This window comes from Gadus morhua, chromosome 19 (assembly GCF_902167405.1).
Source record: "Gadus morhua chromosome 19, gadMor3.0, whole genome shotgun sequence".
Lineage (NCBI taxonomy): Eukaryota > Metazoa > Chordata > Actinopteri > Gadiformes > Gadidae > Gadus > Gadus morhua.
In genome coordinates, this window is record NC_044066.1 from 7,295,009 (window position 1) to 7,319,522 (window position 24,514).

A 24,514-nucleotide genomic window follows, 5' to 3' on the forward strand; every position below is an offset into this window, starting at 1 on the left:
ACGTGAACCCTAAAATAATATAATGTAACAATTCCACTTGAGATATATGTGTGAGAACAGCGACCTCTGGTTGCAACTCAGTGTAAAGAAGTCAAGTTTATTACGCAGCAGTATTCCTACTATACCGCAGTTTATATTTGATCTCACAGTCACAAAATATCAGTATTTAACAGATGGGAGGTTTGGAAGCGTGTTGGTCCAGAAGTGTACAAAGCGACTCCTCATCTTCTGGCCAACAGAGGTTCGGTCCATCTTGGAGTTGATCTCCAGGTATTTCTGTTCTGAACAGGTGAACTTCGGCCAGGTCAGGGGCACCTTGCTCTTTCCCACGTTGGGATCACTGTGAATATACAGACAAATAAATGAATAGATGCATTGTTAAAAAGATACACATATATGTATTTTATATATATGAAAGCACACTTCGATTCACATAAATACGTGCACTTGGCACTGATCATTGACTTAAAATGTGGAATTGTTTTTACATTTAGTTTATTAACGTATGTACTATCATAATTGTATTCATTTTAAATAATATAACATGTCATGTCATCAGATACAACAGAAGTGATCAGCCATTGTTACTGTGAAATATTTGAGCACATGTTCTGACCCAAAGCATGTCACGGTGAATACAGAGCGCTGTGTATGGGTTGTTCTTACCCGGTCCAGGCAAAGTTGGTCCAGAAGGAGATGAAGTAGCCTGAGAGGTCTCTCTGGGCGTCCCCGTACGCTTTGGGGGTGGTGAAGGGCTTCCCGAACACGTACTGCAGGTCGTCAGCGTGGTCCGCCCCAACCCAGGTGTGGTAGGGTCTACCTGGACCAATCAGCAAGCTGGGCTCTGACAGCAGGTAGGAGTAGGTGTGTCCGGACCTGGGTGAGAGCAGTTACCAGTGGCTATAAGGTTGTGTAAAGTAACAGGTTGGGGGATTTAGACAGGGCTCTGGCTATGGGTTCCATATATTAATAATAAATACTAATAATAATACTATTATAATAATAGATTTGATTTATATTGTGGTTTCTAAGTAGTCAAAGGAAAAAAGCTGCAAAACATCCCACAAAATGTCACATACATTTTTTTTTGAAGGATACAAACTGCAGAAAGAGGAAAGGATATGGGAGAAGATAAACGATATGGGTGAATTATCTGTAGGAGATGTAAAAAGAATGTCACAGAATTAATCTGTTCACGATGATGGGAAATTTAGCGAACAGATATGAGAACTTGACTGATATCTTGTGGTCTTCCATGCCAGCTCAAGGTCTTGCTGTTACCATAATAACCTGATTAGTGTATGGATGCCTTACATGTCCTGACATCTTCCTTATATAACCAAGATAAAGGTAACCCTGATTATGTCAAAAGGAAACGCATTGTGGTACCATGTTATTAGTAGCTTCATTATGATTTACAGTAGCTTGTATCACAGATGGCTACATGCTAAGTCAACAAACATTAGCTCCATGCTAAGTTGAAATGACATCCCTGAGTTATTAATCATTTGTAAACTCTTTGGGGACTCCTGTTTCCTATTATTGGGGGTCAAGCAGCGAAGCTGCGAGACAACCATTGTTATTCTACGTTTTCCTATTATTATTATTATTATTATTATTATTATTATTATTATTATTATTATTATTATTATTATCCTGCCATGGGAGTCTATGGCAGCCAATAGAAGGCCTTGGTAAAAAGTTGTGAAATTTGAAAGCTGATTCAGGACAGTCCCATGATCCCTCACAGCAATTTTGGCTTTGCTAGCTCAAGAGTTCTAGCGCCACCAAATAGGGGAAAAGTTGGACACCCATTCATCCAATTCTCCCTCAACAAGGTATCAAACAGCTTTTTCAATTCAAAACTGTTTGGCCATGCCAGCCAATCAAACTTGACGGTGAAGCCGCCAAACAGGAAGTAAGCCCATTTCTCAGCAACTCTTTAACATATCATAGCCAAACTTGCCAAACAGGAAGTAAGCCCATTACTCAGCAGCCCTTTGACATATCATGATGGGATGGTACAAAGACCCATGACATCATCATGGGGACACTCATTAAATTTGGTGACCTTTGACCTCTAGGGGGCGCAGTAATTAATGAAGATGTGTTTTAACTCCTTTTCTTCACGCGAGTATATTTCAAACTTATTGTCAATGTCTGGTGATACTGTCAGACCAACCCATATAGCTAATCAATTATTAGACTAGACATAGACTCATGAAATCATTTACATTTTACATTTACATTTAGGGCATTTAGTGGACGCTTTTATCCAAAGCGACTTACAATAAGTACATTTGTCATAAGAATTGAAACAATGTATCGCTGTCAGTACAGATCATCATCCTGGGGACACCCAAACAATTTGGTGACCTTAACCTCAGGGGGACGTCAAACAGGAAGTGAGCTCATTTCTCTGCAAGGCTTTCATGTATCCGAACCAGACTTGGCCCATAGCCTTATGACTCTATCCTGTAGAGTGTGATCATATCTCAGTCTGCCTTTTATTTTTTGATGTGAACCTTGTTGAAAGTGCTGAAGGCTGTGTGTCTGACGTAGATCTATCTTGTTGCTGTGGCTACTCTGGTCAATTCTGCTTGCGGACGTTTCGTGTTACCTTGCGACAACGTGCACGATCAACGCACCAAACGATCGTAGAATATGTATGGCAGCCCTGATCCGTAGGTGGATGCGTTAGCAGCAGGTCTATTCCAGCCCTTAGAAAGCAATGTATTTTCATTGTGATAACCATTTGCCAATAGCTTTCATTGTAAGTGAAATAACAGACGGCCCATCAAGTAGCCACCTTACCAATTATGTCTGTCCACCAAAATTAGTTTATGGGGTCATATTCTGCTTGGCCCCCTCATTGCTGTTCGCAGCTATATTTATTATTATTATTATTATTATTATTATTATTATTATTATTGAGACAAGATTATCTGAGAACAGTTCAAATCTCAATCGCAGATGGGGAGAGAGACTACGTTAAGAATTAATACTTAGGGGCTGAGAAACGTTAGCTAGCCTTATTCCTGTACAGCGGGATGTTCTACACGCTAGCTCGGTGGGGGAACTGAATGCAGAACCAAGATGTCCACTAGGTGAATAATAAGGCCCATTGGTCTCACTTGGCTGCTGCTGCATGAAGGTAGATGGCCGTCTGTACGGGCGCCAGGAAGTAGTGGTCTGTGCCAACTTCGACAGCAGTGATCTTCACCTGGTCCTGGCTGGGGCTGGGGCCCCAATGGGCGGTGTACTCAGCCAAGGCAGCCTCCAGACCCGCCTGACCTTTGTCCTTGGTGTAGAACCGCAGGAGCGCAGTAACATCGTCCCTGCAACCACACCAGAGACTCATTTCCGTTTCACACAGTATGAAGACACAGTAGAGCTGCCTTTTACAATAAAGGCCCCTTATGCATGTTGTGGTTTCAAGAGGATGCAGGGAATTTAGACTTGAAGTGTTAAGGCAGTTTTATAGCGCGCGCGCGCATGCGTGTGCGTGCATGTTTAAAACAATATTCTGATGAGCCCTAGGACAAGATATCTCCAGTCTGGGCTTTTGTGATCAGAACACAGGGTTACCATGACATATTCACACATACACTCAGATAACACACACGCACATACACTCACAACAACACAGAAACACACAATCATAACCACGCACATATCTAAACACCCCAATTAAACCGGTTCCCATCATAATCTATGTGCAGGACGTAAGATACAACTATTTCAATTTTTAAGATACTGAGATACTAAAATGTAGTTTCATAGGATACTACCAAGACACTTATATTCAGTTATCGAAGGGGTATTTTACATTGAAAGGACAGGTGTAGGCTTAACGTTTTCTTACACAGTGATGTTTCCCTTATCGGCGATGGCGGGGATGTCCTGGGAGGTGAAGAGGTGTCCGTCCATGCTGTTCACCCCGGCCAGGTAGTCGATGTCAGCCGCGTTGTGGAACAAACGGACCGGGTCCTCCGGGAGGAAGTCTCCGTCCACCACCGGAGACAGGACCATGGCATTCAGCGCCGGCTCTGATAGGGTAAGGGAGGCCAAGGGACTTTTATACATGTAGCAACCTTCTAACACAAAGACCATTCATAGAGCTCTACATGAGCCGGAAGTCCATTGTAAAGAAGACATTAAAAGGACGATCACTGAAAGACAATAAAAGATATCCCTTTAAAACAAATGTAAAATAAAAGGATAAGATGATGAAATGATAAACATAATGGAGACAGTGCAGACATTACTATGACGGAAAAGGTCTTGGGAAAACATAGTGATATATTTTTCTTAATGTTACCGCTGTAGAACAACTTATCCATCCTTTTTTATGTTCTTCAGTCTCATTCTTTTCAGAGCAATCCATGGGAAAACCAAAATGTAACAGTGCATTGTGAATAGTGCACACAGCTAACACAGCCAGCCATTGGAATACTTACTATCTGGGGAGCCTGATACGAAAAGGGGAGCAGCCATCACTAACTTCTTGGCGTTAACGGATTTCAAGCAGGCGACCATTTTGTCATCTGTGGGACACCCGACCTTCACAGCAACCTATGAGTTCAGTTGGTCAGGTATAAGGAGGAGTTAGACAGTGGCAGTTCTCGACACATTTTACTAGGGGGGCCATTAAGGAGGGGCCAGTGTTTAACCAGAGGGCCACAAAAAAAAGGCAAAAATTTATATTTAAAGAATATAAACTTTATTTTACTTTAAATGCAAACATTTAACTTGTACAAGAGTTTATAACTTCAGTCTGTATTTTTCTGTCAAACTATCTTCGATTGATGGAGCTTATGCCCTTAATCATCAATATCATGTAAAAAATTGTTTTGTACAAGCGGGCAAGAGAGGTAGGGCCAGAAAAAAATGAAAATTAAAAAAATACAGTACAGGGTATAACATACAATTGTGTCAATGTGAAAAAGAACTCCAGGTTACAACGAAGTGCAAAACATTTATCATTTTCAGTTTGGAGAAACTGTGTTCCCAAAGAGGCTGTGCTTATAGGAAGGGTTACAGCCATCTTGACCACAGTCTAAAGAGGTAAAAGAAAACTACTCTACTGTTCTTTCCTCATTTCATGATAGCTGCTATGAGTAGAAAAAAAATGTAGGGGCATGCATTAGATTTCGTTGCATAACCATCCCTCCCAACTTAACACGGGCAGATAGCCTTCTCTTTACTCAAATGTATTCGTTATCCCATTGCAGCATCCAAAAAGGATGAAAATTTGTGGTTAATATCACAAAATTGTGTAGCCTAGAGCTAGCAAGTATACAGACATTTGGATATTCGCTTCTGCTTTGATGAGTTTGCTTAGAAATAATTAAGTTTCTAAATATATCGAGACCAGACATTTACAAACTTAATTTCATCATCAGTGTGAGGAACTACAGTAACGCGGTTATGTGCAAGAACAACAAGTCACTTGCAAAATCATTTGGCTTAGCTTCGACTCTTGCAACAGGAGAAATTGTGGCTCCTTTCTCCAAGAGTAGTCGCTCAGCTCTCATTTACCGAGCAGCAGCGAATTGATAATCTTATACATCCTTGAGGCAGCGGTTCCTAACCTTTCTTGGGCTGTGAGTGACCCCATTTTGACATAAATCTCTGGCGACCACTGAGACATTGATTTTTCTAGAATTTGTTTTTGAACATGTTTGTTATACTGTGAACAAATACAGAGTAGCCAGGATAAGTGCACAAATTGACCATTTTCCAAAGATGTCCGTTACATATGCAAGGAGGCACATTTTCTGCTGGTCGCACAGAAAGTCGCAAAAATCTTTTTTTTTAACATCCATCCATCCTCTGTTTGAAATAGTATGTTTTCATTTTCAGAGCCTATGTCGGCACACAGTGTTGCAAACAGACGTGCGCACAGACGATGTGGCTTGACGTAATTCACCATGGTAACCACCTGTTGCAGTATGTCTGAGGTGGGCGCATTTTTGTTCTTTTTTGAGCTTCTTCCCCCCCGCACATCGTTTTCACCATTTCGATGGCAGCTGGAATATTAAAGTCTCAGCAATGCTATGCGGCTTCATATTCCTAGCAATGAGATAGCTCACCTCAAGAGATGCTTTCAGGGCCCGTTCACTAGCAGTCACAGCCTTTTTGAAATACACTCGCTGCTTATTCAGCTCGGCAAATTTATTTTCGAAAGAAACTCTTGGTTTGCAGACATGCTCTTTGTGTGTTGTCTCAAAGTGTCTTTTGAGTTTGACATTTCGGCTTTTCCTCGTTGCTTTCCATCACACTTGTAAAACCATATGAGATTTTGGTTGTATGTTCCCTGTCTCTTTAGAGTCTGTGCCACAGTTCCTCTTGGAACTGTCTTTGGAGGGACAGGGCCAGGCGGGTGAATAAATCTTTCCATTTTGTTTTATACTCTCTGACTGCAAGTTTGTGTTTTTTTACAGGTTTGAGCGGGAACTCAAGTAATGTACCTGTGCAGTCACGTGACCGCGGCATTCAAAGTTGCGCCAGCTCACATATTTGCTGCATTTTATTTGAACTGGATTTATATATATATATCTATATATATCTATATATATCTATCTATATATATATATATATATATATATATATATATATATATATACATATTTTGTTTAAATCAATCACTATTTCAGGCGACCCCATTTAAATTCCAGGCGACCCCAAGTTTGAAACACCCTGCCTTGAGGCCCTCTTTCATATAAAAGAGATGGGTCTCCAGCTCACCTCCATTGCAATTCCATGGGGCAGCTCATCTAACAAATGAATTTAATCCATATGTTTCAGAAATCAGTTAAGCACAGACTGAATGGACAGCACACACACACACACACACACACACACACACACACACACACACACACACACACACACACACACACACACACACACACACACACACACACACACACACACACACACACACGCCGTATTGTTACTCTCTATGGAGTAAAAATGTACATAACCAAACTTTGACCAAAATGAGTTAGTTGGTAATTGAATATCACTTGTGTAATATAAAAATGCGATAAAGTGTATGAGCATGCGTGTTAGAAATGATTAGATAACAGATATATATGATGTATACTGTATGTAATTCACATATATGTAATGAACTTACTGTATACATAAACATACCTCTTCTGCTACATTGCGAGGATTTCTGCTTATTGCCCAAGGGCACATGGCAACACCGCTCTGAGAGATCGCTCTTTTGAACAGCCCTTTATTGTACGGTGAGAGAGTCTGTAAAACAAATGCATTTCATATAGAAGGTACTTTTTGTACAAAAAAAGCTGTTGTATATTTAGAAAAACGTTTTCATCTTAAATCTTTATTCAGGAGAAGATAAAAGCATGAGGTTGTCTCAAAGGGCGACTAATACGCTGAGTCATGAGTCTGGGAGCCATGTGTTTTCACTAGCGGAGATTAATTTTATTTTAATGAATCATCACCTTCACACTTGATGGTAAAAAAAGAGGCCCTATAATGTTGTTAATTATGGCAGTTTTGAATTAAAGATACCCAGTTATTTGTTGACATCTCTGGACCGAACCCTCCCCCTCACCTGGTAGCTAACACTCGATCCACCAGCAGATTCCCCGAAGAGGGTGACGTTGTCGGGGTCTCCTCCGAAGGAGCGGATGTTCCTGTGGACCCAGGCGATGGCAGCATGCTGGTCCCACAGTCCGTAGTTACCTTATCACGCAAAAACATTAGCATTATCATGAGCAGCTGCCAAAAGTCATTTCAAAGTCAAAGTGCATACTTTTTTCCGCGGTAAACCGTTTAAATTAAAGGTTGGGTAGGTGATTTGCGAAACGCCAGCAGATTTTGAAAATACACAACTCAAATGGTCCTACCCCCTCTCCTTCAACGCTGACTCTGACTCCACCCATTCCAAGTACCTGGACGCGCAATCATGCACGAGCGCGAACAGAGATGCGCGAGAGCGAGCCAGGCTAGCGTAGGTTTTCGTTTAACAACATGGCACTACATTCAGCTGTAAGTTGCACCCAGTACCGCGGGAAGTAGGAGTGCTGGGGGTGCTGCAACACCCCCTGTCCGAGGCCCTGTCTTATCACAGAAAACGATCATTTCTAAAAACTCCGGCCAAAGTGGAGATTTCTGAAAACGCCGGTTATGTGTTGTCGTGTCAACGGGGAGAAACGGGATTTTAGGTTCTGAAGCGTCACATTATGCACCAGGAAATGCTTAACGTCATGTGAGCGCCCGCTGTACCGTATTGGTCCGAATATAAACACAAACCCCATTGTAAAACGACCTATATTTGGAAAAAAGATTTGAAGACCAGATCCGTTTTTTATGAATAAATAAATTGTATTCATTGAAATAATATACGAAAATAAAAAGGCATCGAATAAAACACTGCATTGCCACTAAACAGTAGTGCAAATAGGCCGTACTGATGTGTACACCAAAGACTATTCCTGACACTCCTCTGCCCCGCTGTGTTCGCTCTGGCTGTGGTCGCTCCGAACTGTTTCGGCCCGTGGCAAAGCGAGTCATCCTCGCTGCTGTCCAAGGCATTTTGAGACGCAGCATTTATTTAATGCTCATATGACCTAGTGCTGAAAAAAGGTTCTTGTTCTGTGAGCAGCTGGATGTGAACGATCGATTTTCAACTGTCCGCGCATGCACTGGTGAATTGCTATACATCTTTTTTTATCAATGTAATGTGAGTTGCGAGTCTAGTGCAGGCTGAGTTTTTTTTTCCCAGCACCCCCTGCTGAGAATACGTTCTCGCTGCAATGGTTGGACCAGATGTTATAAACATTAAACGGTCACATAAATCATTACTATTTTTAGAAAATGTATGTTTGTTTCATATAATTGTATTGGAAGTCCTGGTTTTCACTAGGGTTGCCGCGGTGTGGACATTTTCACACCGAGTAATACACTCGTAATACACCGGTATTACCGAGTATAAACGGTATAAACTTTGAAACTAGGTCAACCGCCACACAAGCATCGGTTTTTAGACCCTTCTCGTCCTTCAGTTGCCGCCAACGTTCGAAAGCAGTGCCTAGGATTATTCTTGATTTCAGTTTTTCTCTTTCAGCGTTTTTATTATCAATTACTCTCTGAAAAAGAGTTTTCCTTCTCTTTGCTGGTGGTGGTGGGGATGGTGGCGTCTTGTCTGCCATGGAAATTGTCTTCTACTGCTAGGTCCAAATGTGGATTAACTAGTTCCAGTAGCTACCGCAGGATAACAACAAACAGGAGCTTGCTCTGGGTCACGAGCTCTGGGTCACGAGTACTGCACGAAGGGGTCGCGCGCGGGGCGCGGGGGAGGGGGAGTGCAGTACGACCGTTTGATTGACGTACTTACTGTCCAATGCAACTCGGTGGCAATGGAAATGATTGGCTGGAGTTTTTCGAGCCCTGCCCGTTCCACAGATGATTGACTTGTTTAATTTTCATGTCAGTACTTCTAACTCAGTGGCTGTAAGCGGGTTATGATAAGGATTTCAAGTAATTTTGCAAAAATGGCCAAAAAAGCAAATCACCTATACAACCTTTAACAGGATACTCCTATTTGTACGCATTTCTACATTGCCATACATTTTTTCTCTCAACTATAAACTTGCTTTCAATTGAAATGAATTAAATGACATTCACCCTTACTGTATGTGCGTTTAACATTGGGCCATACCGGGTAGTTGAGAATCTCCCGAGCTGAGGAAACCCAGAGTTCCCACACGGTAGCCGACCGACACCACGATGACGTCCCCCCTGTCGGCGATCTCCTGTCCGCCGTACAGGTAGTTGTCGAAGAAGTTGGGGCCCATGGAGCCCCCCGCCAAGAAACCGCCCCCATAGAACCAGACCATCACAGGCAGGTTGGAGGAGACTGTGGGGGAGGGGAGGCTCAATGTTCACGGCCATGTCAAATGTATTTTTGTGTTAAAGGGGTTAGCGTTATTGAAAAGGTGACGCTAGAAAGGGGGATAAAGGGGGAGCAACAGGCTCTGCAGCAATGCCCATGCCAGTTTCATGGACAATCCAGCACCGGCGATGCGTGCCAGAGGACACGATATACAGAGTTACCACAGTAACCATGCATAGACGGCCTCGGCGTCATTAGCTCGTATTACAGCAGCACTTATTGCTCCACTTTGACAACCGTGTTCGGTTTCTATTTATACCTGGTGCGCACGGACGGTAATCCAGTGACTGTTCTTTTTTTTTTTTTAATCAGGGGGGCGGGAGACCGTTCACTTAGTTCGGAAATTTGAACTGCTTTTTATTTCACATTGAAAGTTACTTTTTTTAAGCATTTACCGAAGAAAAGTCATCGCCCGATTGGCCTCATGGGAAATGGAACTGTTCGATACACACACAATGGTATTACCGTAAAACTTAAATTAATAGCCCTGGCTTTTATTTGTTTCAATCACTGAACTCATCCGGCTTATATTTGTCACAGGCGTCAATTCCTTTAGATTTCCCTTTTGGTCTACTGATGCCATCTACTGGCGAAAGTTGGTATTGCTCGGAAATACGTCTACATGATGTCATGCTGCGACCCTGGAAAGGCACTGGGGATAGAGGGCAAAACACTCGCACTAAAATCTTGTTATTGTTCTTGTTTTATGGCGGTTGTCCTCCAGCTATGATGAATACCATACACATACATTATTTATATTATTTGGTTGATGTTTATTGTTGAAATTACTGGAATCAAATCCAGACTATAAACACATGGGCCTGTATACAAAAATATTCATGTTGAGTTTTCGATATTGTATTCAGAATAATTGTATATGTTGTATATCAGTTCTTACTGTACCATAAAGGCCATGAGGCACCCAGATGTTGAGGTGCAGGCAGTCTTCCACCCCGAACGATGACGTCTGCAGCATGCTCTTCTGGAGACAACGCTTGGCAAACTTAGTGGCTTTGAGGGTATCTGGAATGGGTGGGAGAGGGTAATGCAGACCTGAAATGCTTTGTGCTGTCAAAGAGCTAAACTTGAGAACCATATTACTATGAATTATGTCAATGCTGATCTTATTACAAGCTCAGTAGATTATATGCTATAATAATATATTATTATATACTGTAGCCTATATATAAGCATATTTTGTATTGCAAACGTTATGTGCTGTTACCAGTGCTAATACTATCAAGTATTCTATAATGGACTATAAATCATTGTTTAAACTGTGGTTCAATCAACAATCCACAGTTTTCATGACATGCATTCAACTTGTGCAAGTAGTTATTGTTAGTAACACGGTTAACAGGATAAAAAATAAAGAGCAAGTAGGCATAGGGCAGGGAAGAAAATAACATTCAAAGGGCACATTATTTCACCATTTAGGTCTACTATATTTATTGCCTATACATTGTTGTCAGAATAAGATCGAACATACTTGTCCATCCAGGATGCGGTTTGGGTTTCTCAAAGGTTCCCGGCTTTGCAGCAAAGGGTATTCCTTTGAAAACGTCCATAGAGCGGCGAAGCCCAAGGCGGACATTAGTTCCCTGAACACTGCCCCCTTCTGTTTCCACGACGCCTAGCTGGAACAGAGGACGGCAGGTTTGGTCCTGAACAGCTAAACCAACTGAAAACACTGAAGCCAACGCTAGGATATATGCAAACATTGTTTAACAGAAAGGTCTTGATGGTCATTGTTATCGATGGTAGGTGATAATATTTATTTTAAGTACAAAAGTACAAAACAAAATTGAGTTGAAACAATACTATTCAAACAAGTTTGAACTTTTGTTCAAACTTGTTTGTAACTTTCCACTGTCTGGAGATATATTTTATCTTAAACATGATACAAACGAATCGACCCATGGTTCAATCAACCCAGGGATTTGTCTGCCCAAATGCAGTTTTCCTGTGCCTATAAAAGGTGTGGAAAGAAAAATACTGAACAAAGGTTTCAGCACGGTTGTGATTTGGTCGCAGGAATAAGGCCGCAGACTGAGGCTGTTTCCGAATGTCAAGGAAGCATGCTCAACGGCCGCCCTTTTAAGGACGCTACGTCATAGAACGCCGACAAGCACTGTTCCAATGTTGAGGACACTCGAAAGCCGCGCCATTTTTGCGTCCTTTGTTTTTGAGAATTCCGAGATTTTTCAAGGATGCACGCTGCATCCTAGGCGAGCCAAAACTACCCACAATCCACTGCGTTCACACGCTGCACGGGATATAAAAAATGGCAGAGGGAGAGCAGTACACGTTCAAATGTAAGTGAAGTTTTATTAAAGTTTTCAGGAATATTTTGTGCCGTATTGGTTTGTATAGATTCATCATGTTAATGCAAATATTCAAGCTTAAAGACCTGTGCCACTTTTCAAACGTTTTTGCAACTTAATGACACGTTGCTATATTTTACATGGACGTAGCTGGTGTTAAACACCACTGTCAACAATGTAAATTTACTCGCTCACAAGATTACAGTATTTATGTATACCTATTTATGTTTGTGTTTAATCTTTTTTTTAGGGTCAGCCCAGAGGCTTTTGTGCACCTAAGGGTGACCCACAAAAATGTTGTCAAATAAATGCACCACCGATCATTTGCAACGTATATAATTGTATTTTACATAATATACTTATGTGTTCAAAGCACTGGTAGATTGTAGTTATATATATATATATATATGAATGAATCAGATCAGTTAAATAATATATCCAAATAAATTCATGTTTATCATCACTTTCTTTGTATTTTTCCCCCTGCATAATAGTAATCAACCATACTGTAGATGTGACGCATGAATTAAGTTCTCAGACAATTTCACTTAGTTTTATAAAAATTGAATGGATTTTCTTTTTAATAAAGACGATTCGATCAACCGCAACAAAGCTTTTGTGACTTCCTCAAAGAGGGTCCATGCGAAGGAGACATGGCCGCATTCATTACAGACAAAAGTCAAATAAATATCGATCAACTTGATTGCTGCCATGTTTTATTCATAAGCGCACTTTTGTTTACAAGCGTAAACGCAGTATTAAAAAGCGGAAGCGCTTCCACACTAGCAAGTCGTTCCAAAGTCCGAACGTTACAAACGCTAGGAAGCACTTGAGCTAGCGGTCTAGTCTCATCTCCATAGGACGCGACTAGCAAGGACGCATCATAGCAAGGCTGCAGCCTTCACATTGGGAAACAACAGCCTGAGTGCCTCAGATAAAAGAGGTGCGTCAAATCACGTAGGAAGGTTCTTGAACATTCTAGACTATGAAACCTGCTTAAAACACTCAGTTTACTAGCTAAATTCGATTAAACAATTCAATACAATACAAATATAAAGTAAAGACAAGTGTTATCTAGCGATCCGTTATCTGTATTATGTTTCAAGAACCCTCCTACGTCATTTGACGCGATCGCCCGTTTCGCGGGCAAAACATTTATCATTTGACGCGATCGCCCGTTTTGCGGGCAATTTTTTTTATTGTTTCGATTAAACAATTAAATACAATACAAATATAAAGTAAAAACAAGTGTTATCGCTATCTATCATAATACAGATAGCGATCCGCTATCTGTATTATGTTATTTCGTCGTTTGGAAACATGTTTTCTGCATCGCGTCGTCTGTTGCCGGGCAGGTTGTCAGGATGTAAACAAACGATGACGTATGCCGGTACAATTTTCGCCCCCGGTACAATTTTAACGTGACAGTGCCGCTACATTCAACGCTATGTTTCCATTCATTCTGCAGCCAAGTAACAGTCTGTTCCCTGCAGTAGCAGTTAATATAATTAGCGGTTATCAGAAACACCTGTTAATCTGAGTGATGCATGTATAGCTAAAAGTTCCAGTGCTGTTAGTCTATATCAGCGCTCATGGAATTCACTTATCCAATAAGATAACTTGGTCAGAACTAACTGATTAAAAGCGCATAATTTACTTTGCATTCATCAATAAAAAGTATTTCCATTTGACATTTTAGACATAAGGCGCAACCATAAACCAAAATAAACTATTTGCCAGCCTTTGAAGGGGCACATTTTCTAAGGTAAAATATTTGAGGCAAATAATACCCAAACCACGGACATGAGTTGCATACCATAGTCGTTTTTTAGTTGTCTTTTTAATAAAATAAGAATGTGTACTACAGAGTGAATTTTGAGGTACTTACCGAGGCTGCCGATGTTGCCCCAAGAAATAGGCCGACAGCCAACAAAATCGCCAATGGCTCCATTGTGAGTGTCCAGAAGAAACCAGAGAGAATAAGCTCTCATTCCCCTGTAGTCCTCAACTTCATAGGACCCATGCTCCTCCCACAGCTGGGAGGAGTTATGGAATATGTAAATTAAACGTTGACTGACCTTGCAGGTGGACTTATTCTCAGAGTTGAGTCTCAACAAATAACAACCTACATTATCAGTTGTTATGTCACACCACTGATGGCAAAGCGCACAGGTCTACCACCTGCTCGTTTGTCCACTTAAAGTTACGTTTTTGTTGAGTGATTGTTATATTTCTACTAACAGTTGGCTGTTCTTCAGAAACGACATAGGTATAATACAAAAATACCATACATCATGAAATTGTGATAAACAGATATTTGCATTCTATTAGTCCTAAAGTTCCAGACCAATTCGCCAATGCATATTAGTCTGAAACTTCTGTTAGTTTTTGATTCCAAGGCTTTAGATTCCAAATATCCACAGACTCGGACCAAAAAAGCTTCAGCGCACTATTTGATGGACCTAAAAACATTTAGAGCCGGAACATGTGAAACATAAGCGGAAGCTGGGGTAGTTCGGAATTTTGGACATAGGGCCTCATTCCCAAGTTAGCCTTGGTGTTCTTTGTCATTGGAGATAGTTCAACACATTTTTTTCAGTCCTTCTAGTTGCAGTGTTTGCTCGTGCTAGGCTAGCGCACGGCAACGGGCAATACTAGCCTGCTAATAAAACAGTCTTACCCACTCCACAGTACTCCCGAGGCAAATCAACTATAACGCCAGACGGTCGATGTAAATGTCTGTGTTGATAGAATAATATAAATAAAACCAACCTGGCATTGCATTTTGAGGGACTTGCTGTGTCTCAGCAGCAGTCTTATATTTCTGGTAGTAGGCTACGGCAGCGGCGGACTGACACCTAGGTTAAATTTCGCTTCTGCTGAGAAAGTAGTCCCTCAAAATGCGATGATTCATGCGATGCAAGGTTAGTTTTATTTCTAACATTATTCTATCAGCACAGACATTTACATCTATATTCTGGCCACATAATAGATTTACCTCGGGTGTACTGTGGAGTGGGTAAGACTGTTTTATTAGCAGGCTAGTATTGCCCGTTGCCATGCGCTAGCCTAGCACGAGCAAACTCTGAAACTAGAAGGACTGAATGAAATGTGTTAAACTGTCTCCAATGATGAAGAACACCAAGGCTAACTTTGGAATCAGGCCCTATGTCCAAAATTCCCAACTACCCCTTTAAGTTTTCCAGTCATTGTATCAAACGCGCTGAGATTTAGAGACAGTCGTTATTAGGGATCGACCGATACGGATTTTTTAGGGCCGATACGATACCGATATTTTTTCATCAGCCTTAGCCGATACGCCGATACGGCGATACCGATATTTAGAGCCGATACTACTTTTTTTTTTTTTTTTTTTTTTTTTTTTTTTTGCTCCCTCAATCATAAAAATGACACTGATAACAAATGTTACAAGTCTCAATTAAAAAAAAGGAACATTTATTGAACTTCAATATAAAAAACTATATTTAACAAATAGTAAAAACAGGTGAGGTAGAACAAGTTAAAAAAAAAAAAAAAAAAAAAAAAAAAAAAAATCGGCGAAAATCGGCCGCGTATCGGCCGATACCGATACACGTAAAAAAACGCGAATATCGGCCGATAATATCGGCCGACCGATATATCGGTCGATCCCTAGTCGTTATTGGCCCAAGCGGGTCCAGGTGTGCTGGAAATGTGTCTGAACAGGAGGGAGGCCAGACGCACAGGCCAGAGCAAATAACACATGAGCTTTCTGATTCGTCTGGTTCCCAGGTTTCTATTCAGAAGGTAGCAGTTAAATGACAGTGTTAGCAATATAGTAGTGGGTGTTCATGATATTTTAAATATCGTGAATCTGTCATACTTTGTGTGTACATTTATGTGTTAGACGAGAAACAATGTTGAAAATAAGCCACAAAATGAATTAAAATATAGTAATCATTTATTACAAATTTATTTGAACGGGATGGTTTTGATGATTTTGTTTCATGGCTTCAAGACGCCAGCGTCTTTCTTCATAAGAATTTGAGCAGCGACAGTTGGGGGAGAATATTGCCCCAGAAATGGACATAGCGCATCCTCAGCCTCTGCCTCACATAGCCGGGGTTCATCTTGGAGTTGATCTCTAGGTACTGGTGGCTGTTACTGTCGAAACGGGGCCAGGTCGCTGGCACGTCCAGACCCCTGTTGGGGTCACTGAGGAGGGAAACAAAATAGCATGTTAGCATGGCAACAAACAAAGACAGTTGGAAAAGGGCATGGGTCATTGGAATTCATTACAAGTTTTGTAAAAGGTCTCCAATGAGTTGACGAATACACCTTGCCTTTGGGCAAAGGCAAGGTGATTGTGCGAAGCACATTCATTTTTTGTGTATTTTATAAATAAAGGAAAAATTAAAAAAAAGCCTTTCAAGTTTATCGCTGACTTGAAAGTTTATCGCTGACTTGGGTCATCATCGTTCAGCAGATCGTTTTTTTACCCAGACTTGGCGAAGTTGGTCCAGTAGTGAATGAGGTAGCGGGAGACGTCCCTGTGGCTGGGCCAGTACCCCAGTGGCGAGCTGAGGGGCTTCCCGAACACATACTGCAGGTCGTCAGCGTGGTCCGCTCCCATCCAGCTGGGGTAGGGCAGCACCAGACCCCCCATGCGGTTGGGCTGGGAGAACAGGTAGGAGTACGTCCGGCCGCTTCTGCCAATTCTTTAGTGGGACGAAACCGAGGAGAACCGAGAAGAATGGTTACCAATGCAACAGATGAGGACACTGAGGACAGTAGAGCTTGATTGCACCTTATAGAAGTCCCGACAAGCAGTCTCTAATAATGAAAGGAACAAGCTCTTATATACACACACGCATATAGCTTTAACTATTAGCATCTTAGCTAGCTCTACCTTAGCTTTCGACAACATTAATTCATCAAACAGTAGGACTATCTTTTAGGTTGTTTCTGCACATGAAGCATTTGCTTAAAAGACAAGGCAAGCTTATTTATTTAGCCAAACCAGCTGGCCTTAAACACAAGAGAAATAGAAAATGAAAGTATAAGATGGTAAAAGAATACATTTTATGTTATCGACAAACATTTGAATACAATTATTGAAATGGGATGTGCTTGCATGTTCTCTTACGTGGCATTGGCATGAAGATAGAGGGCTGCCTGGGTGGGAATCAGAAAGATGTAGTCTGTCCCGATCTCCACCACAGTTTTCTTGATGGTCTCCTGGTCGGGGTTTGTTCCCCAGGTGGAGCTGTAGGTGAGGAATCCACTCTCCATACCGGCCAGGCCTTTCTCCTTAGTGTAAGAGCCCAGGAGTCTTTTCACATCATTCCTGTGGAGAGAAACATTGGTTGTTTCCAAAATGATCCATGTGTGCACTACAAAGTCCAAGTAAAGTCTTGAAGCTTTAGGGCGCAAGTCCAAAACATATTAATTGCATTTTCTTTTTTTTTTTTCAGCTCACGATTGGGAACATTTACTCTTTTTTTAGTATGTCAGTTTTACATGAATGACCAGAACTTACACAGGCGTGTGTAACAGGTGGCTGTTGATGGTGGGCACGTCCAATCCCTCGAAGAAGTGTCCGTCCATATCATTCACACCAGCGATGTAGTCGATGTCAGCAGCGTTGTGGAACAAGGTACTTGGCTCATCGGGGAGGAAGTCTCCGTCAATGGTGGCTGCCAGGACCAGGTTAAACACCAAAGGGGCTGGTGTAGATGGACACAATACCACTCTTTTAACCAGATAGACAGTGGTACATTCCTTGTGCATATGGCGTGGGTGACGGAGTTGTTCAGAGGATATTCTAGATCCAACCCACTGTGAGTGGAAGAGTGTATCTATGGTCCACTTCATCCATGTGTTGTGGAGAAATTAACTCATTAACTCATCCTGCCGGGTAATCACAGAAAAGCTGGAGCATGAAATTCCTCGGTCCAATTTAGAAGGGGCAAATCCCTGACCAATGATTCAATGGTCCGACTTTTCCATGATTTTTTCTCGGGAAACAGAGTTGATGTTGCAGACCGCAAGGTTTTGATCAGGCATTTTGCTTAGGTATACATCTTGCTTAGGTATAGAATCAATGCTACTACACCTACACCCTAGCCAAAAGGTTGATCTCTGAGAAGCTTAGTGTTTAGCTCAGGCAAGGGGTATAACTGCTCTGCTAATGGACTTACAATCAGGCGAGCTAGAGAATGAGATGGTTCCTGCCATTGTGAGGGACACCGGGTCAGTCATCTTAAGACAGGCTGCCATCCTGTCATCGGTGGGGCAGTTCACTTTCAGAGCTACCTGGAGGGAAGAGAGAATGACCAACTGTAATTAGCAGTACTTTCAGTCGGTCCAAAACTTGATCAGAAAGTATGATGTTTAATAAAAGTGGGATTTATTTGAAACAGTCCACTTAATAATAAATAATATAGTTTTATCAATGCATTTATATAGTGCTTTCCAAGGCACTTGAAGGAAGTTCTGAAGTTCTGATCAATACCTCTTCTGCAGACCTCCGCGGGTTTCTGTTGACGGCCCAGGGACAAAAGGCCGTACCACTCTGAGAGATGGCTCTTTTGAACAGCCCTTTGTTATGGGGAGTGATAGTCTTGTTGTGGTACAGACACACACACAAACACAATAACCGATGACAAGTTAGAAACATTTTACAATTCAGAACCCTGGATGTTTTGGGCAACATTGATCATGTTGAACACCACTGAAACTCCCATGGTATTTGAGATTTGTTTGTAGCGTTGGTCACACATCCAGGGGGGAATCTTTCCTCACCTGGAAGCTAACACTGGCTCCACCAGCCGACTCCCCGAAGACAGTGATGTTATCGGGGTCTCCTCCGAAGGAGCGGATGTTCCTGCTGACCCAGGCGATGGCAGCCTGCTGGTCCCACAGACCGTAGTTACCTGGGAACAACGTCATGGCCCCATTAAGGTGTTTCAGTTCAGAATAATTGCTGACACAGCAAAAAACATCAGAACAAATGTCAGTTGCGTGGTCTTTTGGCCACCGAATGGCGATACCTTGTAGGCTACTAGTAGTATTTTGTCTATTTTAACATATTATTTAATTAAACCGGTGAAGCTTTTCATACTGATGTATGTGTTCCCTAAATCAACGGTCATTTACCAGGCATGCCAGAGTCTCCAGTGCTGAGGAATCCCAGGGGGCCCAGGCGGTATGCGACAGTGACCACGATCACGTCCCCCCTGTCCGCTATCTCCTGCCCGCTGTACAGGTAGTTGTTCAGGAAGTTGGCCCCCATGGAGCCCCCCACCAGGAAAGCCCCTCCATAGATCCACACCATGACTGGGAGATTAGTGGACACTAAGAAAATACGAGAGCAAATCAAAATCACTTCGAGAGTTGAGAGTTTGATTTCCGACATGAGAAAAAACAATACATCTTGAGTAAGAAACCGACTTAAAGGGAAAACGTTAAGCTATGAGTTCTACATTGGTCCAGAATATGCAACTCCATAAAGGAGCAATGGTGTCCGTTGTCCAACAGTACTTTTATATGAGAAATAGCTGAGCATGAACGATCCCCTTCTAATAATATCAGTCCTAACCTGAACGATGATGAGGGACCCAGATGTTGAGATAAAGGCAGTCCTCGCTACCACGGGTGGAAGTCATGATAAGGTTCAACTGAAGGCACCTCGGCCGATATTCAAAGGCCTTAAGGATTCCTGGGAAAGAATGAAGGTTAAATGTAAGATGCATGCAGAAAATTAAGAGTCCACACAAAGTAATTCCAATTTCAAATTCCGAGGGGAACTAAAGTTTAAACTCAACTTAAGCCGAATAATGTTGCATTGTCTTTTAGCTGACCCCTTGTCTTATAGATGCATATTTTCTCCACAGCTCCCTGAATTCCAAAGTTTAATATTTTTTACCCACCGTCCCATCCAGGGTGTCGCTCTGGTTTTTCGAACCTTCCGGGCATTCCGGCAAAGGGAATTCCCTTGAAAACGTCCATGTGGTGTTTGTATCCCAGGCGGATGTTTTTGCCCTTCACCAGGCCTCCCTCGGTGTACACGGTACCCAGCTGCAACGGAGAGAAAAAAGGCAGTTAGGAACCTCACTTAATAGTATGCTTTTATTTTGAAACAACGTAGTCATCCGAATTTATTAATCTTTCAGATAACTGACTGTTGACAACTTAATTTATTTTTATTTTATTTTTAAAAACTATTAAAACACATTTTATTTCACTCTTTTTAAATATTTTTTTATGGTTCAGTTTCTTTATACAAATCTATATTTTTGTAGTTTCACCTAGTATTATCATTTACAATTTTTTTTTTCATAAGATATATTTGAAATATTAAATCATTTGAAAAACATCATTATTAACTATAGCCCTTAAAGTCTTAACTTACCTAAAGTCCCAAATTAAAGTTTAAAGTAAATGAAAATCGTAAAACGAAAATAGCATGCTGAATATGGACATTTGCATGGATTACTATTATCATTATTATACAAAAAACACTTACAGAAGCCCCAGAGGCCATCTCCAAAAGGAGACCAATGGCAACCAAAAGCCAGAGTGCGCGCATCATGTCTGAATAGTGAGGTTGGTGGTTCTGGACTAGTGGTATAAATACAGGAGACCCCTCCCAATGGGTGCGCCTGACAGATCATCACTGGACCCGACCTTCCAACGTCGGCCTTCTCCTCCACTGCTGATAAAACATACACACGCCCCATACTATTACATCAAAGTTACAATTATGTACAATGACTTTTTGAATAGGTATACTTATTAATTTAAATACAAATGTTTCCCATAGTCCTCATTTAAACCTGATATTTGTTCTAGATATGGTCACAAGCCCTTTCCACTGTAAGATAAGAGACTTATCATAGGTATTGGCCTCAGCTAAACTACGCTGGACTAGTGTAAGATGTTGGAAGAGCAAATAAACATAAAGCCCATCCCCCTTCTGTGACATATCAAGGCTGAGTACATAAAGGTGACCTCATTGGTAACGCTTACCTTCAAAAACAACCTGCGCTTATCTTTAAAAAAAATGTGCACAGAAAAAAATATTTTCCCTGTGTTAATATCAGCAGGCAAATAATCCATTTTCAGTAATCTCAAGGAAGCTATGCTTCCTTTTAGTTTAAACTCCCTTCAAAATGATGGAAATAATAGATGAGAGAAATAAAGAATTGTGGAAAAATATTTTTATTTGCATTTTTTCCATGAAGAATGATTGGGCAGAGTAGGCCAGGCCTGTCAACAACATTATGACACATTTTTGCTTAATTTTTATTTCCTCAAATACAATCAAATCCCATCAAAGTATCATCTTCATAAACACCTTGATTATTGGAGTACTTGCAATACAGGGGATACAATGGTTACTCATACATCTTCACTGACTGGGGAGAACACTGGTCCAGAAATGCACAAAGCGCATTCTCATCTTCTGCCTCACGTTGTCTTGGTTCATTTTGGCGTTGATCTCCAGAAACTGGTGTCCGCTGGTGGTGAACTTGGGCCAGGTTGTTGGCACTTTCAGTCCTTTATTGGGGTCTCTGTTCGGGAACACCATCAGAAAAGCAGGTTTCATTAACATTGAAGGAATTATTCTGATATGGCAGGCAGTCATAATTTCTGCATAATATTAATGTTAAAATATAAATCAAACATTTGACCTCCATTGAAAGTCACCCCTCCCACTCCCTAAACTTTCCAAGCCACCCCTCAAAATGCAAGGCTTGCTGAAAAAACCTAGAACTCGATTTCTCTACGCTGCTGCAGAGTCAGGGCGATTGACCTAGATCCTTGTAGCCCTAATTTAAGTATATAAGGCTGTCTACAAGAACGTGCTTTTTAGAGAACATTAAAAAAATGTTTAGCATTTTCACTGGAAAAAGGGTTTTAAGCCGTACTTCATCTGATTATTATTTTGTAATTCAATTCAAATAAACATTTTTTGTTTTATTTTTAAAATAACTTTTTTTTATTTCAAAATACTGTGAAATATAGGTATTTTTAATTAGGAGCTCAATTAAGAAATATCCATTTTGACAAATGTAAAATTTTAAGGTTGTGTATTCAACTGATTAATAATTTTGTCATTCAATCCAAATAATTTTTTTTTGTTTTCTTCCTAAAACACTGTTATATTTGATTAGGAGCTCAATTTAGAAATATTTGTTCAGACAAATGTACAATTTCAAGGTTACGTACAAGCCTGCGCATGCGCATTAAATACAAAGACGCTTACGACTGCTGGACCAAACCGCAGTGTTGCCAACTTAGCGATTTTGTCGCTATATTTAGCTACTGTTCAGACGCCTTTGGCGACTTTTTTTCAAAACAGCGACAAGCGACAAATCTAGCTTCTTTTTCAGCTGCCATTGGTGACTTTTGGCGACTTTTTGAGGTGAAAGCACTAGCCTTGACCAGAGTGACGATGACTCACTGGTTCTGTGAGCTAGGACAGTCTGTCTGTGTCTGGAGGGAGGTCTGGAGTAGGTCTAACTCTGCCATTTAGATTGTTAATATATACTGTATACTGTGGCGGCAGTAGCTCAGGTGGTAGAGCGGGTTGGCTGGTAACCTGAAGGTTGTTGGTTCGATCCCCGGCTTCACCAAGCAGAGTCTCGAGATGTCTTTGACAAAGCACCTAACCCTGACTGATGTCGCGATGCGATGTCGAAACTAGACAGACGCCCCCGAAGGCCATGAATTGGCGAGAGCCGAGCGGGAAAAAATGATGATGTTGATGTATACAAAAATATGTTATGTTTAAAAATGTTCATGTTTAAATGAGAAACAATTGTTTGATTAAATTGTAATCTTTTTGATTGGATAAAACAAATTATTTCTGATAGATATTTCTTAAATGAGAAACAATTGTTGGAGTGAATCAATATTTTTTTGTTTAGGATTTAACATACGATTTAAATGTATTAACTTCATTCAAAGAATAGAATTATACTTGGTGCCAAGTTGTATTATTTTGTTTTTTTATGAACATAGGAAATATTGTTTGAGGCAAGCTATATATTTGTCATTGGCTCAAGTTATGTTTTTTTAATTGGTTCAACAGAAGGCTTTTTCCAGTGTTGTTACTATAACAGGAAAACACACATGAATCAATTAATAATTGTAACCAGCATACAGCATAAACTCTGATTGATTTTACCCGGTCTTGGCAAAGTTGGTCCAGTAGGCAATCAATAGTAGAGCGGAGAAGCCCAAGGCGGACATTAGTTCCCTGAACACTGCCTCCTTCTGTTTCCACAACGCCTAGCTGGAACAGAGGACGGCAGTGGTGTAGTGGTCCCTGGAGAAGTGGGTATACTCTAAATGTTTGCGCTTTTTTAACGCAGCCCAGAAAAACGCCCTGTTTTAGAAACAGTGACATGTGAGACTACTCTACTTTAGTTTACCCAAAAATCCTTCAGTAGTATTTGCTCATTGTCACATAATTTCTGCTACTTGATCTCAGGGAGGTAGGATTATGAAATTACTAAACCAATACTCCCCCACAGACTAGTGACAGACAACTATGCATTTTGAGTGAACTTTTCCTTATTCCTGGAATGACACCTATTCTCTCACTTGGCTGGGCAGTAATTTATTTTGTAAACTGACTTTGAACAGCTGATTTGCAACACATAGCATGGGCCAGAGTGGGCCACTATTATAAAATTAACATGACTTGATTAGGAGCAGCTTGTAGGTATTACTGGTCACACAGGCAGCCTGCATGAATGTAAAATATAGATGAGGCAAACATGGTGTTTCAGTAATTTTTTAAACATTTATTTAAATAAAATACTTCAGATCTGAATTTGACAATGCATCCTTGTTCATATTTCACCTTAGATTAAAAAAAACGCACATCATTCTCTTCCACATCAATCATCTCGTTATATATATATAATATCAATATATATAAATATCATATGATGATTGAACATCATCATTCAAATTATTCAACAATCGAATCAGTAAAGGCAGCGAGTATTAGCCAATAAGAGGCAGAGTAGCGTGGGTCATGGCTCACAGAGTTTTTGGCCGTGATATTATATATAGAATTATATATTATATTATATATAGAGCTCCGGGAGTCGCAAACGGCAACAATCACTTTCTCCTCCATGCTGCAGTTCACCCCGGACTGCACTGCACTGAGTTTGACGGTTGAACGCTGATTGGCTGTTACGTTACATATGTCACTCAGTGGCCACGCTGTTGAAAGCTGATTGGCTGTCATCGCGCG

The 24,514-nt window shown here is 41.0% G+C and overlaps 2 protein-coding genes and 1 long non-coding RNA gene across 3 annotated transcripts; 1 reads left to right on the forward strand and 2 right to left on the reverse strand.

Moving 5' to 3' along the window:
* Positions 1–77: 77 nt before the first annotated feature.
* LOC115532450 (bile salt-activated lipase) lies at positions 78–14,251 on the reverse strand. The gene is made up of 11 exons (XM_030342235.1): positions 14,147–14,251; positions 11,424–11,571; positions 10,838–10,957; positions 9,701–9,898; positions 7,592–7,722; positions 7,162–7,269; positions 4,461–4,575; positions 3,866–4,049; positions 3,135–3,338; positions 667–876; positions 78–340 (listed from the first exon to the last, which is right to left on the reverse strand). The coding sequence occupies exons 1-11, from the start codon at positions 14,207–14,209 to the stop codon at positions 160–162; spliced, it is 1,662 nt and encodes a 553-aa protein (XP_030198095.1). The 5' UTR covers positions 14,210–14,251; the 3' UTR covers positions 78–159.
* Positions 5,514–7,009, forward strand: LOC115532453 (uncharacterized). Its single transcript, XR_003974037.1, has 3 exons — positions 5,514–5,606; positions 5,866–5,963; positions 6,447–7,009. It is a non-coding gene; the product is annotated as an uncharacterized LOC115532453 (long non-coding RNA).
* Positions 14,252–16,180: 1,929 nt separating the features above from the next.
* Positions 16,181–20,846, reverse strand: LOC115532598 (bile salt-activated lipase-like). The gene is made up of 11 exons (XM_030342465.1): positions 20,765–20,846; positions 20,169–20,316; positions 19,838–19,957; positions 19,396–19,593; positions 19,042–19,172; positions 18,752–18,859; positions 18,438–18,552; positions 17,777–17,963; positions 17,384–17,584; positions 16,737–16,955; positions 16,181–16,452 (listed from the first exon to the last, which is right to left on the reverse strand). Exons 1-11 carry the CDS (start codon positions 20,828–20,830, stop codon positions 16,272–16,274), a joined length of 1,674 nt encoding a protein of 557 aa, XP_030198325.1. The 5' UTR covers positions 20,831–20,846; the 3' UTR covers positions 16,181–16,271.
* Positions 20,847–24,514: the final 3,668 nt, after the last annotated feature.